The sequence below is a fragment of the Crocodylus porosus genome, unplaced genomic scaffold (genome assembly GCF_001723895.1).
Source record: "Crocodylus porosus isolate Cpor-Errol unplaced genomic scaffold, CroPor_comp1, whole genome shotgun sequence".
Lineage (NCBI taxonomy): Eukaryota > Metazoa > Chordata > Crocodylia > Crocodylidae > Crocodylus > Crocodylus porosus.
In genome coordinates this window covers 35,330,454-35,346,122 of record NW_017728917.1, presented here as the reverse complement: position 1 = coordinate 35,346,122, position 15,669 = coordinate 35,330,454, and the positions used below count along the sequence as shown (strand labels likewise).

At 42.8% G+C, this 15,669-nt stretch overlaps 1 protein-coding gene across 2 annotated transcripts in view; it reads left to right on the top strand.

Annotated features, from left to right (window-relative positions):
- Positions 1–15,669, top strand: part of ECM2 (extracellular matrix protein 2) — a 39,992-nt gene that overhangs the window by 6,946 nt on the left and 17,377 nt on the right. For both annotated transcript variants that reach the window (XM_019537059.1, XM_019537060.1), the window contains exons 3-5: positions 8,286–8,474; positions 11,888–12,469; positions 12,837–12,952. In XM_019537059.1, the coding sequence (XP_019392604.1) occupies positions 8,286–8,474; positions 11,888–12,469; positions 12,837–12,952 (887 nt within the window). The remainder of the gene's footprint in view (positions 1–8,285; positions 8,475–11,887; positions 12,470–12,836; positions 12,953–15,669) is intronic.

The window sequence follows — 15,669 nt, the reverse complement described above, 5'->3', positions numbered from 1 at the left end:
CCGCACCTCTCGCGCCTGTACTGTGCTTCTTGCGCTGCTCCCACTTCTCGCATCCGTTGCCCCTCTGGGGACTCTGCTGGGTCTCTCGCGCTCATTGCCCCCCCTGGGGCCTCTGCTCCGCCTCTCGCGCTTGGGGCTCAGGTGGCCCGCAGCCATGTCTGACCCCTTGACCCTTTCCTGGGTCACTTGCCCACGCTGGACAAAATATCGCCCTCACGGGCCTATATCGCGCCTCTTGCACTCGTGCCGCGCCTCTCGCGCTTCCTCGCCCCTTTGGGCCTATATCGCGCCTCTCGTGCTCATGCTGCACCTCTCATGCTGCTCACGCCCGGGGCTCAGGTGGCTCGTAGCCATGCCTGGCCCCCTGACCCCACCTCCAGGTCATACGCCCTACCGGGCAACCGCTCTTGCGGGTTGGGGTCCCAACCCCACACTCACCAGACGCCTCTCCAGCGCTCTAAAAGACTGTGCCCACTGTGGCACTGCTCACTGTGCCCCTGCTGGGCACTGGGAACCCCCAAGCTACTGGGGAGCCCCCATGAGGCCTCCTCATGCCCCTACAGCCTCACCCTGTCCTCCGGTCGGGGTCAACACCCCCAACACGCGCCCCACCGGTGCAAATAGCTGTGCCCGCCTGGCACCACTCGCTGTGCCCTCTGGGCTAGTCACGCAGCCTGTGCCCCTCTATCGGGATCCCTGGGCTTGCCTCACCCAGGCAACTCCCCACCGGGGCCCGTATTGCGCTCCCCACGCTCCTTGCCCTCTCTGGGGCTTCTCACCCTCCTTTGGCCTTCCCGGCCCTCCCTGGGCCTATGTCATGCTTCTTGCCCCTCTGGGGGCCTACGTCGCACTTCCTCACCCTCTCTGGGGCCTTTTTTTCTTTTTTTTTGCTGGAGCAGACTTTAGGGGGCAATTTAGCCCAACGACCTGCTCAAGGCAGGACTAAGTGTCATGGAGTGGGGCAGGCGCGTGATATAAGCCACGAGAGGGACTGACGTGCAGATCGGGGCCTGAACGATAAGAGCTCAACAGAGCTGAACAGAAGTCTGGGGTGGGGGGTGGCAAAAAGGCCCGGGAGAGGGCGAGAGGGGAATAGGAGCCCAGGAGGGGCGACGGTATGACATGAGAATGTCCGGTACAGCTGCGAGGCTTGGGGCATGCTAAAGGGGAAGTCTGGAGGCAAGCATGGCCCTTAAGGCTGGGGTGCACTGAGTCACCCTACAAGGGACGGGGAACAGTGCCAGCATATTACCGTGGACAAGGGAATCGTAGGCAGCCTCCCTTACAGAACCATAACAGCAAAGACGTGGTGGGTGAGAATAGGGGGCGCTAGATCGCCTAAGTGGCACGGCAAGGGGCGCTAGGTAGCTTCACGGCCGCTCACTAGGCCCCGCCCCGTGACAACATTGAAAAAAACCCTTTTTTTCTCAGTTTCTCTCATAAGTCAATCCATTGCTGCTCACTGAAGTTCTAATGGCATTAGAAGTGGCATCTAAGAGTACTTCAGATATTTTCCCAAATTAACCCCTCCTCCAAATATTTAAAATATTCCTTGGAGGTAGTATTTTGGGAAGAATTAGATTTGTTTTAATAACAAAAGGAATACACCTGTAATTCCAAATTTCATTTGTAAACACATAAAACAAGATAACTCAGGAAGAAACAAAATATCCTTAATCCATCGGAATCCAAAATATCCTTAATCCAGATTTGTGCCCAGTAGCTTTTCACATCAAAAATCATTTTGCAGTTTTGGGAGATTTGTTGTCACAACCAATAATGGAATCTTTCATATCTTTTTCATTAAAATCTGGCCCATACCTTTGGCAGATGACATAATAGAAGCCTGTGATCTCTGTTTAGAGCGTAGAAACAATATCACACAAAAATCACTAACAGAGTTGGCTTTGACTGTCATAGTTATTTACTTTCTTTACAAAGGCTGAAAACTAACTGTGTCTAGGTACTGAATAATTTTTCACTAGCTTTTTACCATGTGCTTAATGTTATGTAAGACATAATAAAGGAGAGACAATCTTTGCCCAAAGAAACTTGCAATTTAAGACTCCTAATCCAGTGACAGTCACATAAAACTTCAGGGGAACTATTGATAATACATGTATTGGTAGTCAAGCATATGCATACCTACATACAGAAGACTTGGGCCTTCCTGAAGCCAAATCTTGAATAACCCAGTAACAAATTTTTAAAAAGCAGTTACAGGAGGGAGAGTTGAGGGTGCCAAGGTTGCAGTCTATAAAAAAAAAAATGCTAAAAATGCCTGCCTGTGAATTCTGTAAAAAAATGGAGCCATCAATCAAAACTAAGAAACAGTGAGCTTGGTTGAAGATCCATTGTCGCCATCAGAATGAGGTTAAATTCAAGTATGAATGGACAAATTAAACAGAGCAGTGCCACCTGGTATCTAAGCAGGAAAGCAGCTTGGGGTCTTGCAGAAAACTCTGCCCCCCTGCCCCCTATGGGCTGCCACTGCATTTCCTGGCCCTACCCTGCCTGTAACAGCTACTCAGAATTCACCTCGAAGGTGCGCAGGAGGCCCCAGGCCAGGCAGGACAGGAAGAGAGATGGTGCAGGCAGGACAGAGTTGCAGAGCTTGGAGGTTAGGGAGAAGGTAGTGTGTTGTGGTCCAGTGGGGGTCAGGTTGAAAGTTGGGCTGAAGAGGCAGCATGTGGCAGGCTGTAGTCAGGGGCATCAGGGTATGAAGATGAGTAGGGAACTCTTGGGTTGGGGGCTCTAAGGTATAAACTACTGGAACAGTCAACAAGTCTGTTGACCCAAGGAAAAAAATATTTTTTTTTTTACAGACAATCTGAAAAATTATTACTGACAAACCTTTTTTTTGTTTTTGTTTTTACTATGGTTAGTGTTAAACCCCTAAATTTGAACACAGCCCTTCTAATTACTACCCAGGGCATAGCAGAAGAGATGTATTTATATAGTGTAAAACATACATCAGTTTTAAAAAAGTTCAGTAAAAGAGTTTGGTTGTCAATAAAAAGTTTTCAGATTCTCAATTAAAAAAGTTTCTTGGGGTAGCAACCTTGAGGAGAGGCAAGTTATTAAATAGTTTAATTTGTTTTGGAGGTTGTTTCTACACATGAAAGTTTAGACAGGTTAGCAGGGAACTGAAGCAGTGGTTAGATACAGTAACTTCTTTGTGGATAAATAGTGTGCTGTTATTCTAACACCATAAAGAAGCACTATAACGTAAAATGAAAAAGAATGTATCACATGTATTTATAAAAAGCTAACAAACAGCCTTCATAAAATATACTTGCCCACACAATACAAGGACCATTTTTATATTTCACCCATGTGGAAGCAATAGTTCACATTAGGGAGTATTTGTGTGTGCTACAGGACCATATCATAATCTGAGAATTAGTTTTACTTTATTGTGACTTAGCTAGTAAGACTAAATGTTATTCATATCTTCATAAACAATTCACCTTTGTCCTATGACCTTGTTAAAAACTGAACAAATGAAAAAAAGAAATTAAAAAATAGGGGTTATTAAAGGGAATGCTGACAACCTCCAACTGGAAGAATTTAGTGCAGGGGCAGGCAATTATTTTGGGCAGAGGGCCGCTTACTGAGTTTTGGCAAGCCATCGAGGGCCACATGACATGCAGTTGGGGTAGATAAATATTAATTTTCTAATTTTTTTTAGGGGCCCCATGGGCTGGAGAGAATGACCTGGTGGGCTGCATCCAGCCTGCGGGCTGCATTTTGCCCACCCCTGATTTAGTGGGTGCTACTATAATGTATACCTAACATGCACTACTTATGTGAAACCATTTATTTAAAACATTTATATTAAGTAGAGGAAGATATCATATACATAGAATGTATTCTACGTAAGCTATTCTAATATGTTTCAGAGATCATCACAAACATACTAAAATAATATGTGGTTTCCTTCTCCCCTCCACCTCCCACTTATCTTTATCTTGTTTTTTTATTCAAAAGTAGAACTAATCATTGAACTCATTTTAACTGGCATCCAACACTAGATTTACACTATATTTCCAAAGGTTAAAAGTCCTGTGCTTATCTGCCAAGGACTTCAACCACAAAGTATTTTCTAATTTCTAAAATTCAAAATTTTTGCAAGTTAAGATCAGATCTGGAAACAGTCTATTAAGTAACAGACCTGAAATCATTAATCATGCTTCTGAATTAAAAAAAAAAGATTTTAATTTTGGTTGCTCTGTTCATATCTAACGTATATATAAGTACTTCCTAAGGATGTTTCAGTTCAACCCAAAGAACCCAAATAATATTCCCTATTATATGAGAATTACCACGTTTGACAGCATATGAAAGTGAAGTTTCAAGAAAGTATACCAAGCTCCAAAACTATATTAGACAAGGTGGTGGCAAACAGACAAGATACTTTCAATGAAGATCTCTCAAAGGCCTCTGAGCACTTTTAAGAAAACTGTCAATTGTCAACAGTGAAGGTGAAAGGTAATTTTATTTGGCCTGGGAGCTCATAAGAAAGTTACTGAGTTAATCTTGATTTATCTCCAGAAAACTACTAAGAATGATGGTATGTTTCTTTTAGCACCTGCACTTACTGACTTTTCCTGTGAGGAGTGTTGGTCTTGGGGTCCCCATGGTCAGGCCACCTTTTAAAAATGGTAACAGGTCATTTCTTTCAGCTGACTTTGCTCTAATGTCCATTTCCTGGAATGTCAATACAAACCTCAAATGCTATGTTGTGAATTTCTTCCAAGATATTAGGATGGTGTTTATCCGGGAACGATTATATAAGTATCTTACTTATTTTTCTTCTGCTGAGTTGGGAAGTACTAGTTATTGATTCAGGACAGATCCTTATTACACCAAGTCTGACAAGTGTTGGGACTCTGAGAGGAGGGTCTCAAGTTTGAGAACCAAGACCTGAGAGTTAATGTAAAGAGTATAATAGTATACTTTAGTTCACTGTAGTTTTTTCATTCACAATTTTTGCCACCTTTACTCTCAGTACTTGATGGCATCAATTCATTAAAGAGGACTATTAGTCCACTTCTGAAATAGGTTGCCAGGACTATTAACCAAACCTCGGAAGTTTATTTCCATATTTTGAAATTTTGGATATCCATCCAAAGTGTTGATCTTCTTACAGACTTGAATTACTTTAAATCTAAAATGGACCGAACATGAGTGACTGGTGTCTCCTTAATTTGGGGGGCACTCACAGAAGCTGCCGATGGTGGCGACCCTGTCAGGGAGAGCATGTGCACCACCGTGCACCCCCTACCAATCCTATGAAACTGCATGTCATTGATTGCCTCTGTACCAAAAAGAATCTTGTGGAAAATGGATTCTTGTTGATATGGTTGCTTTATTTTACTTGACTTTGGGGAAAGAATAAACTTATCTCTGAGATATTTGGTGAGTTCCACTGCATCCCAACCACCCATTTTCTGACACTATTCACTCACAGGAGAAGACCTAACTTGAAGCACCTCTTATAATGGGATGCATGCTAAATTTGTCCAGATTTGGGAATATACAAAAGAGTATATTTCAACTCTTATGCACGGATGGGTAATATCATCAATTTACACTTGAACCTAGAATAGTAGTGACTTCTAAAGGAAACATATGAAGAGATCATTTGAAGATTCTCTCATTGGAAGGATGGAGGAACTTATTCCTTTGCCTCACTGATGATTCACCTATATTGACTCAAAATAATTTACCAACAAAATACTTAGAAGGACATCAGAATTTAACTTGCAGTTCCAATTTCTTCAAGTGGAATCACACTGCCCCAAGGACATACCTTTGGAAGTTTTGAATACAGTCAGTGCTAGTGGAGACAAATGACTCATTGGGATCTAAAATATTATACAAGTTAGCACCTTCATTGCAGATAAGGCTCCGCAGGTAAACAGCTTGTGGGAAAGGGGGATGCTTTATGGCCCTCCCAACCATTTTGGATATGTATAGACATTTAGGATGTTAAATTGGGTTCAAAATGGCCACCTGATTTAAAACTTAACTCATCCCAGTGTCAACCTTACATTTACAGACTGGGTCTCAGTGACCAGCAATCTATCTCAACTGAACTGAAGTTCCATGCATACAAACCAGTCTAAAAATTGAAGACCCTGTTTGATTTAGGTCAAACTGGCGTGTGGAACTTCTGTCTACTTTCTCTGTGCAGCCCCAGGACTGGGAAAACCCAGTACTGGCCCCACTCTTTTCTACTCCTTAGCTACTCTTTTCATTCCTCACTTCTCTTGCACTGGTCTATTTTTTGCACCCTGGCCCCTTCCTTCCCCCCAACCAGCCCTCTTAACCACCATTCCACAAGGTACTCTGAGTACAGCCACTTTTGTGTGTTCACTGCTGCTACAGCAAAGCAAGTAAGCCCCAGTGAGGGGAGGGGAGGGATGGGGATGGAGGTTTGCAACTGCCTCCCACCCCACCCACGGGTAATGCCTACCCTCCCATCCCAGCTGCAGGTTGCGCCTGCTCCCCCTACCTCTCCTGGGTCACACCCATCCCCTAACCCACCCATGTTGTGCCTGCTCCCCCAACCCCTCATGGGATGCACCTGCCCAACCCACACCCACAGGTTGCAACTGCTGCCCCATCCCCAGAGGACCCCCGACACTTTCCAGCCTGCTGGACCTGCAACCCGCCCAGATAGCCAGCCCCATTCTGACATACCTGATATCAGGCAGCAAGTTTGAATTGATTTAATCTCCCCCTAACTCCCCCAACCTTATGCCCCCAAATGCCTGTACTTAGTCTTCATGACTGGCTTTGTCTATATGCTGTATATGAACTGGAATTTATTCCTTTGTCCTTCTCTGAGGTTCACAAGGCTTTGATGAAAGATTGCTACTTTGCAAGCTATTAGAAAAGGGGTCCAATAACTCATGGAGCTGCATGTGCACTTCGCAAACTTACCCACAGATATGTAACACTAATTCTGGCCTGCTTTATATGAAGATCTTTTCACATGGCACGCTCAATTAACTTGGCCTAAGCCTAATCTGCACATTTGTTGGGAGATGGATATGACTGTCTACTGTCATTCTTGAGGCTGGAGAAGAGATGTACTATCTTCCAAACCTTCCTCAGATATTTTTAAGTGTAGCAGTTTTGAGGAGAAAAACCTCAAAGTCAGTTAAGATACAGATATTTATTTAAAATCCTCTGACAGTTCAGCTCTAAAAGGAGACCTGAAATTTCCTGTTGGGCTCCTTAGAGACCAAGAATTTTGTAGAGTTCTTCCTGAAATACATATTAAGTCCTGACTCAGAGCAAAGAAGTGATCTCTTTCCAGTTGCTGGGGAGATGGAGAATATCTTACCTGGAAGACTGACAAGGAGGGACTGAAGCCATGTTGACACAATAAACTTATACCAGGCCTGACAGCATCATCATCAAAAACACTGTATTGCAGCAAGTTACCTAAAGGTGCCACTGCCTGGCATGGTAATTTTACCATGCAATCATAACCTGAGAAGCAGAACTAATAACTAGCTTCTGGCACAAAGGTGCCCTATTGTAAACAGGTTACAGCAGAATTAATTCTAATGAATCCCTTTCCAGGTAGAGACCAAGTACTGAACAGGCCAGTGAGAATGAACTGATGTTAATTTACACCTACTGCCACGTCAGGCTTGAGGCACAGTGGCAGGAAAATGTTACAGAAGTTCATGTAGCTGCTGCCTTCATGTTTAACCAATTCTTTACAAAAATAGGGCATTATATTTTACATGCAACAATTTGGCATGTTTTTAAAAGGACTATGCTCACTTGTGGCTAGCCATGACTCTGACAGTTAATAGTTTGCTACGCACTTCAGTAGATAAAGTTTGGCCGTTGGTGCCTAGAGTACATGGTGATAAATACTTTAGGAATATAACTACAGACTAAAAAAAACTGTTTAGTGTTTTCTACAAAAGCTGTTGAAGAGTCTGACACACCCAGTGCTTTCAAGAGGAAAACTGAAAGTGATATACGACATATTCTCAATATATTGTAATATTTATAAATAAGAACAATATAGTGCTCCCTTCATATTAAGAGCAATAAAAGCATTTAATATCAGAATGATTAGTTAACTAAACAGAATATAATGAAGATCCAATAAAATACTTTTAATATTAATAATTTTTCTACATTTGAAAACTAAATCAAAGATCTGAACATACAAACTGTACTTGTGGGCTTTTTCAATTAAAGTTATTAGATAATTACATAACTCTTGTTTTTAATTGTTTTCTTTTTGTCAGGAAAGAATGGTCGCTGTATAGCCAATGGAATGATTATGTATGATAAGGCCGTGTGGTCCCCCAAGCCCTGCATTACTTGTCTGTGTTCAAAAGGAAAAGCGATTTGTGATGAAACCATATGCCACCCTCTAACATGTCAAAAAACTGTGATACCTGAAGGAGACTGCTGCCCAGTTTGCTCTGAGATTGGTACAGTACCCCATATTGTCTTCTTACCACCATATAATTTAATACTTATTTTACTATTTTAAGATTATTACAATAATAAGTGCAAGAGACATCACCTATAAATACAAAGCTGTTCAATAATTTTTGTACATATCTGTTTTATGCAGAAAGTAGAAAAGTCCCAAATTACATAACAAGAGTAATTTTATATATGTATTTTTCTTTACTGAACAAGCAAATGTTCTACGTTTAATTCTGTTTTATGTAAAAGCCTACATGATCTATTAGCTATATTCTAGTTTATTGTCTTTAAAGCAAATATCTGCAACAGGTGATGGAACAGGGTCCCTTTTTTTTTTTTAACTTATTTTCCTGTCTTTTCTCCTTTACTCATATTATGTCAGCTTTATAATACATAGAAAAAAAGAATGTCTGATTATATTTTATATAAGGTTCCATTTATGATGGCTATGAGAACATAAAACACACAATGTTTCTTGTACAGCTCTATATTAACAAAGTAGTTTAAAAGCATTTCTTATAAAGCAACCTATTGATCTTCAAGACTCTCAGTCAACCAACCATTTATTTAATTGTGTGTATATATGTGTGTGTGTACCCCCTCCACACACAGGTAGCAACACTAAAAATGGAATCACCTGAAGGAATAGAAAGGGCTGCCCTGCAGAAGGACAGAGTGCGAAGAGACAGTTTATCCCAGTAAGGATACCATTTGCCCTGAGGGCAAGTGAAGCTTTTTTGGAGGTAGTCCTCTTGGAAGTGGGAAGGGTGATGTAATCCCAGCACTGTTTGAATGAGAGATCTTAGCAACTGCCTGGGGAAGAGTCCTGGCTTGGGACTGGCTGAGAGGCTTGATTAAAAGAGGGGAACAGTTTTCTGGTGGGGGTGGGGGAGGGTGGTGGAGGGGAGAACGAGAGAGAGAGGGGCGGTGAGAGACAGGCTGCAGACCAGGGAAAGGATCTCCCTATGGCCGCCCCTGGGAGAGCCCCTGTTAGAGGGCAGGCACAAGAGAGGAGCTGCCTGTGAGGAGACTTCAACCCTCCTGCAAGACCCTGTGTGGCTGGGTGAGCACAGGAGGGGAAGGGGATGCAGGACCAGGGGGAAATGCTTGAGACTGCCCTGGTTTTTCCCCTGTGAGTGAGAAGGCACTGGGTACGGGCAGGCTTAGGGTGCTGGAGGGAGCCCTGGGCTAGAGGGGCAGGGACTGGTTCAGCCACAGGAGGAGCTGCATTTGTTGGGTGCTGTGAGGCTGTGCTGGGCAGGGGAACTGTTACAACCTACAGCCTAGACACTGCTCCCTGCTGAGCTGGGAAAGGGGTCTGGGCAGAAATCAGTTCTCTTGCAGGGACTGCAGGGGAGGAGCCACCGCCTGCTACATTGAGACCCCAGGGTCCTCAGTACACAGTGTAAATAACTTCTTGATGGTTTATTAGTTGGAGTATCAATCTATTTCTTTACTGGTTCCTTATTTATTGTGGGTAATTTGTATGCCTTGCCCTAGTGTAATGTGTATACAAGAAACATTAACCCTTAAGCCACCGTCACCAGGTCATGCAGTGTTACCTTTGCTCTATTGCATTGGTTATATGTTACCTTGTAAATAATTAAACCCTGTAAATAGTTTTATAACAGTCTGCAAGGTTGTTTGATTATAAGGGGAGGCTCTCTACTTGGGGATCCCACTATTCAGGTGAGGGAGCGGGTAGCATCCAAGGTTACATACAGTTTTATTAACTATTTCTAAAATTCATGTAACAACAAAGTGCAGGTAAAAACTAGGCATTGTCATCCCCTACTGCATAAAATGAGTTTTCAATGCAGAAAACCTTATTTATACTGAAAAGCAATCAGGGCTCATGGACAAAGTTGATATCTTTTATTAGACCAACAAGATGTTTGCAAAAAAATGCCTTTAATTGCAAGCTTTCAGGCACAAACACCCCTCATCAGGCATTAGAGAAAAGATTGTAAAAGTTCTCCTGGGTAGAAATGAAAGCTCATATTTATATTGAGAACTTGCTACTTAGTTTTCACTGAAACAATTGGCAATTGAGCATAAGCACAATGACTGGATACCAAGACTTTTTTTTTTAAATATGATATTTGCTAGAAGAGGGCTTAATTATGGTTACTAAGCACAGGGAACAAGCACCAAGTCCTATGATTTGGAGGCTTCTTGGGACTCTCTGGCAGCATTCAGCTGTATATTGCTAATGCTATACGTACCCCTGCAGTGCTACAAAAAGAAGCTGGTCAGATGTGAATCTTGCCCAATAGCACTAAAAAATGGTGCAAGCACTGCAAAAATATTTCTGGATGGAACAGGAACTTCTCTAGCCACAGCACCACATGTAATGTCTGAATAGTTATATGTAGTGCTACAGGGGGGTCTCTCGCTTATTCCCCAGCATCCCACAATGCCCCACTTTCCTCTGCCCTGCAAGGGGGAAGGAAAGAAGGGAGAACAGCTGTGGCAGGCTTAGTGACAGCCCACTACTCCTGGAACAACTGTCAGTATGGGCAAGACTGGGACTGGGCTGGTCTGTGGAGAACAGAGAGCTTCAACCAAGACCAGGGACTACAGTTCTGTTTGCCACGGCACTGCTATAGGGACCAGTGCAGTGAGGGTGCTGTTGCTGCAGTGGTGCTACCACTGCTAGTGAGGAGAGGGGCAGGCTATCAATGGCTGGGAGGAAAGAGGAGCAAACCCCAATCACCACCTAACTAGAGAGCATGCCTTTGTAGGGATCTTGTAGTGCTCTATTTGGGGAGCTCTGAATGCCTGTATACCTCTCAAAACACTGCTTTTGTTGCATTTCAGGATGCTGTTGTACTTGTAGTGCTACATATACATGTCTGAACACTGCTTCTGAAGAACAGCCAAACATATCTTCCTGGCCAGCCTGACAACATTAGTGAGGTCTAATCAGGAGGTGTACGTGTTACTCTGATAGGAGTTAGAGCTGAGTTGTAGGAACGTTATCTCACTATCACCCCTCCCCCTACTTCTTTTTGCTTGCACCCAATTTCTGGGAACAGTTTTTAACAAACACAACACTGCAAAAAATGTATCATCAAATCAACCCTATATTCAGTTTTTTTATATAAGATTATTTTGATTAACTTTCTTTTACCATCTTAATTACACTTTTATAACTAAATGTACAGATAAATACTTAACAGTACCCTATGAGAATATCTACACATCATGTTGATATAAAATTAATTAACCATTCCACAATATCATATTTTTATTCTTTAAATCATATTCTCAGTGTAAATGTATTTATCGTATAAATAATTTCTATGCTTGCAGAGATTTATGTATACTAAAACTAACTTCACTATACTTTCCTCTTATAATGCCATTTTTTCCCTTTCATTTCCATTACCATGTTCATCCTTATTTTCAGTGCCAAACAGTATTTCACTGGATGACACATTTGCATTTTCTGGTGATTCTCCAGAACCCAATGACCCTAGTAACCCACTCCTACTGCAAACACAACTGACCCAAGCTAAAAGTGATGAGTTACTTAGAAGAGAAGAGGATATACTTAAGGAGAAAGAAATCCATAAAAAGGTTGGGAACAAAAAAAGAAAAGGAAAAACACCTCAGGAAGTTAAAAGAAGACAACAACATGAAGCCCAGCAAAAATCAGAGGAAATAAGTAGAAGAGAAGAAGCAGCAAAAATAATATTTGAAGACAAAGAACTACAATTTGAAAGTGAGGAAGAAAAAAAGGAAGAAGAATATGTAGAGCAAGAAGTAACACAACGTAATAGTGAAGAGGAAGAATATGAGCATGGACATATTTTAAGAGGTGATGTTTTCAGAATGCCACCTCATTTCCCAATTCCTGTTCCTTCAGCAGAAGTTCCTCCTTTGCCAAATGGATGTTCAATCTCTGACACGACAGTAAGCTGCATTGATGCCAAACTTACACAAATACCACCAATTACAGATCCAGAACTAACAAACTTAGAGCTTGCAGGTAAACAATAATTTTGCTTTAATAATTTTCTTCATAAATTAAAATTAGCCCTCCCTAAAATACAAACAACTTTGTTAGCATATTGTATATAAAATATTGTACTACAAGTTTTTTAACATCAAAAGTTGCAAGGCATTTTATGATTAAACCTGACAATTAGACAACATATTAAAGTAGTAACAAAACTTCCTATCACATCTAATTATCTAATTTCCATTTTAATATTTATAAGCTACTAGCATTATAACACAAATACATGTAGTTGACTTTATTTCCATTAATACATTCTTCACTTGTATAGTACAAAGCTACCTGACTTTGATTATGACAACACAACTCAGACTTTTTTTTTTTAAAACTGTCTTAGGAAATGACATCACTGCCATTCCAGATGAAGCATTCAATGGGATCACTAATTTGGAAAGGATTGACCTTAGTAAAAATAACCTTACCTCTCCAGCCATAGGTCCACGTGCATTCAAAGTAAGGAAACAACCATTCCAGTATCTTTTTTACTGATTTTGCTTCAAGTAGATTTACTGAATCCTGAGTTGATCTTCCACTGGCGCAAATTGTCAAAGCTCCCTTTTCTTCAATGACCATGAAATTTACATCAGGTAAAGATCTCCTTTTATGTGAGGAACATATGGCCAGGCAAAATTTGACATTTTCAAAAAAATCGTATGTTGCCAGCAATAAACCAGTTCTCTATCTGTTTGAATATTATTAACTGAACAAGTTATTCACTGCATAATACTGCTCCTCAGTTAGTGTTTTTCTGGTATTTACCACTTCCAATTTTAAGATGTTTAAATATAATTTCCTGTGATGAAAGTTCTTTTTTCAAAATTCATGTGGTATTTAGGCTCCATTTTAAAAATCTATAGATAAATAAGTTAGTGCTTGGAAGAGTTTTGGCTTGAATATGACAGCAATCTTCATGCTGTCCCACCAAAGTACTTCAGTTCAGATATGGAGCAAAAACTAGGGCCTAGTTTACATCATGATTTCACATTTTTCACAAAGATTATGAAATTAAAATTGTTTCACAAAGATTATTAAATTAAGTAATTTTCATGAAAAATGCAGTTTTTATGTGCAACTGCCTGAGCTTTGGGAGGCACTGGGCAGGGTAGGGGCTAACTGAGAGGAGGCTCAGGCAGGCGCATGCTGCTGGATGCCCAAGTGGGGGTACCTAGTATGGGCAGGTCCCCCCACCTTGCAGCCTGCTCCTTGGGAGCTGTGGAGGTGCCTGTACTGTTGTGCAGTGCCCAGTTCCTGTCCATTAACCACACTGATGTGCAGCTTGCCCTCCATCTACTGCACGCTCCTACAGTTCCACCCACCGCTGCCTTCATCATCACTGCTGCCATTGCTAAAGGGAGGAGGTGGACAGAGAAACTCAGCACTAGAGCTGCCTCCAACCTCCCCTCCTCCAGCCTCTAGGCCCCTTGCTGCCTGGTGCCAGGCATGCTGCTGGGTGAGTCCCACCCCACAACCCTCACCAGCATGGTGTGTCCCCAAGTGGGTCGGAGGCTTTATTCCCTACCCCTGTCCTGCTGGACACCTCTGATCCCTGCCCTCAGCTTGGCACTGTGGGTAAACCTGCTTCCTTAGCCAATCAGTGGGTACAGAGGGGATGCCATGATCTGGATGCAAAAATGGCAGCCCCTGCCACAATCAGGCCCCAGTGTTTGCGAGCTGGGCCTGTGATTTAAACCAGGCTTTAGCTATATCCTATAATATTTTCTCTTTCATGCTTGATCAAACATTAGCTGTAAACCAAAACATCTTAATTAGCATTAGGCTGGATGGTGCTCTTTGTTTTTTAATTCAATCCTGCAAAGTGTCAAGGACTTGTATTTAATTGGTGCAAGCTTGTATTTAATTTAATTTTAATTAAAAAGCTTGCATTTAATTAAAAAAAATCATGAGCAGTGCCATTGCTATGAATGGTACTCCTTTGTATCACAGCCCAAATATTCAGAACCTGCCAGCATGAAGCACTTATGTGTGCTTGCAGACACACCAGGAGGCTGTTCCAAAGTACTGTAATTACAGCGCATTGGAGCAGACGCTTGAGTCTGCTGGAGTGTGCTAACTAGAGGTTGTCACACCAGACAACAAAGCCAACATATTTAACGATTTCTTTGCCTCCATTTTCCTAAGCAGGGACCGGAACAGTCACCTCCCTGCTGGGCCCCCCTCAGGCCCCAGGGGAGGCACACCTAGGCCAAGGGTTAGTGAGGAACTAGTTAGGGAACTTCTGGAGGGACTGGATGTATTCAAGTCAGCTGGTCTGGACGATCTCCACCCCAGAGTACTAAGGGAATTGGCCGAGGTCATTGCAGGACCCCTGGCACGGCTTTACGAGTACTCATGGTACTCTGGTGTGGTGCCCTGGTGTGGTGCCAGAGGACTGGAAGAGGGCCAACATGGTTCCCATCTTCAAAAAGGAGAAGAAGGAGGACCCGGGAAACTATAGGCCAGTTAGTCTTAACTCGATCCTGGGCAAGCTTTTTGAGAAAATTATTCTAGTGCATATCCACGAGGGGCCAGCAGGGGAGATTATGCTTAGGGGCAACCAACACGGGTTCATTAGTGGTAGGTCCTGTCAGACCAACCTGGTGGCCTTCTATGATCAGATCACCAAATCCTTAGATGCAGGGGTAGCAGTGGACATAGTCTTCCTGGACTTTCGGAAAGCCTTTGACACTGTCTCTCACCCTGTCCTCATTAAGAAACTGGGGGACTGTGGTGTCAACACCCACACAGTTAATTGGATCACCAACTGGCTGGAGGGCCGCACCCAGAGAGTGGTAGTGGATGGGACATTTTCCACCTGGAGGGATGTGGGCAGGGGTTCCACAGGGCTCAGTCCTCGGGCTCGCACTGTTCAACATCTTCACCAGTGACTTGGACGAGGGGGTAAAAAGCACCTTGTCCAAATCTGCTGATGACACTAAGGTATGGGGGGATATGGGCACTCTAGAAGGGACGAATAGGCTGCAATTGGACCTAGACAGGTTACAGAGGTGGGCAGATGAGAATAGGATGGGATTCAACACTGACAAGTGCAAAGTGATGCACCTGGGGAGGAAGAACCGGCACCATACCTACAGGTTGGGGAACTCCATTCTTGCCAGTACAGAGGCAGAAAAGGATCTTGGAGTCATCATTGACTCCAAGATGAACATGGG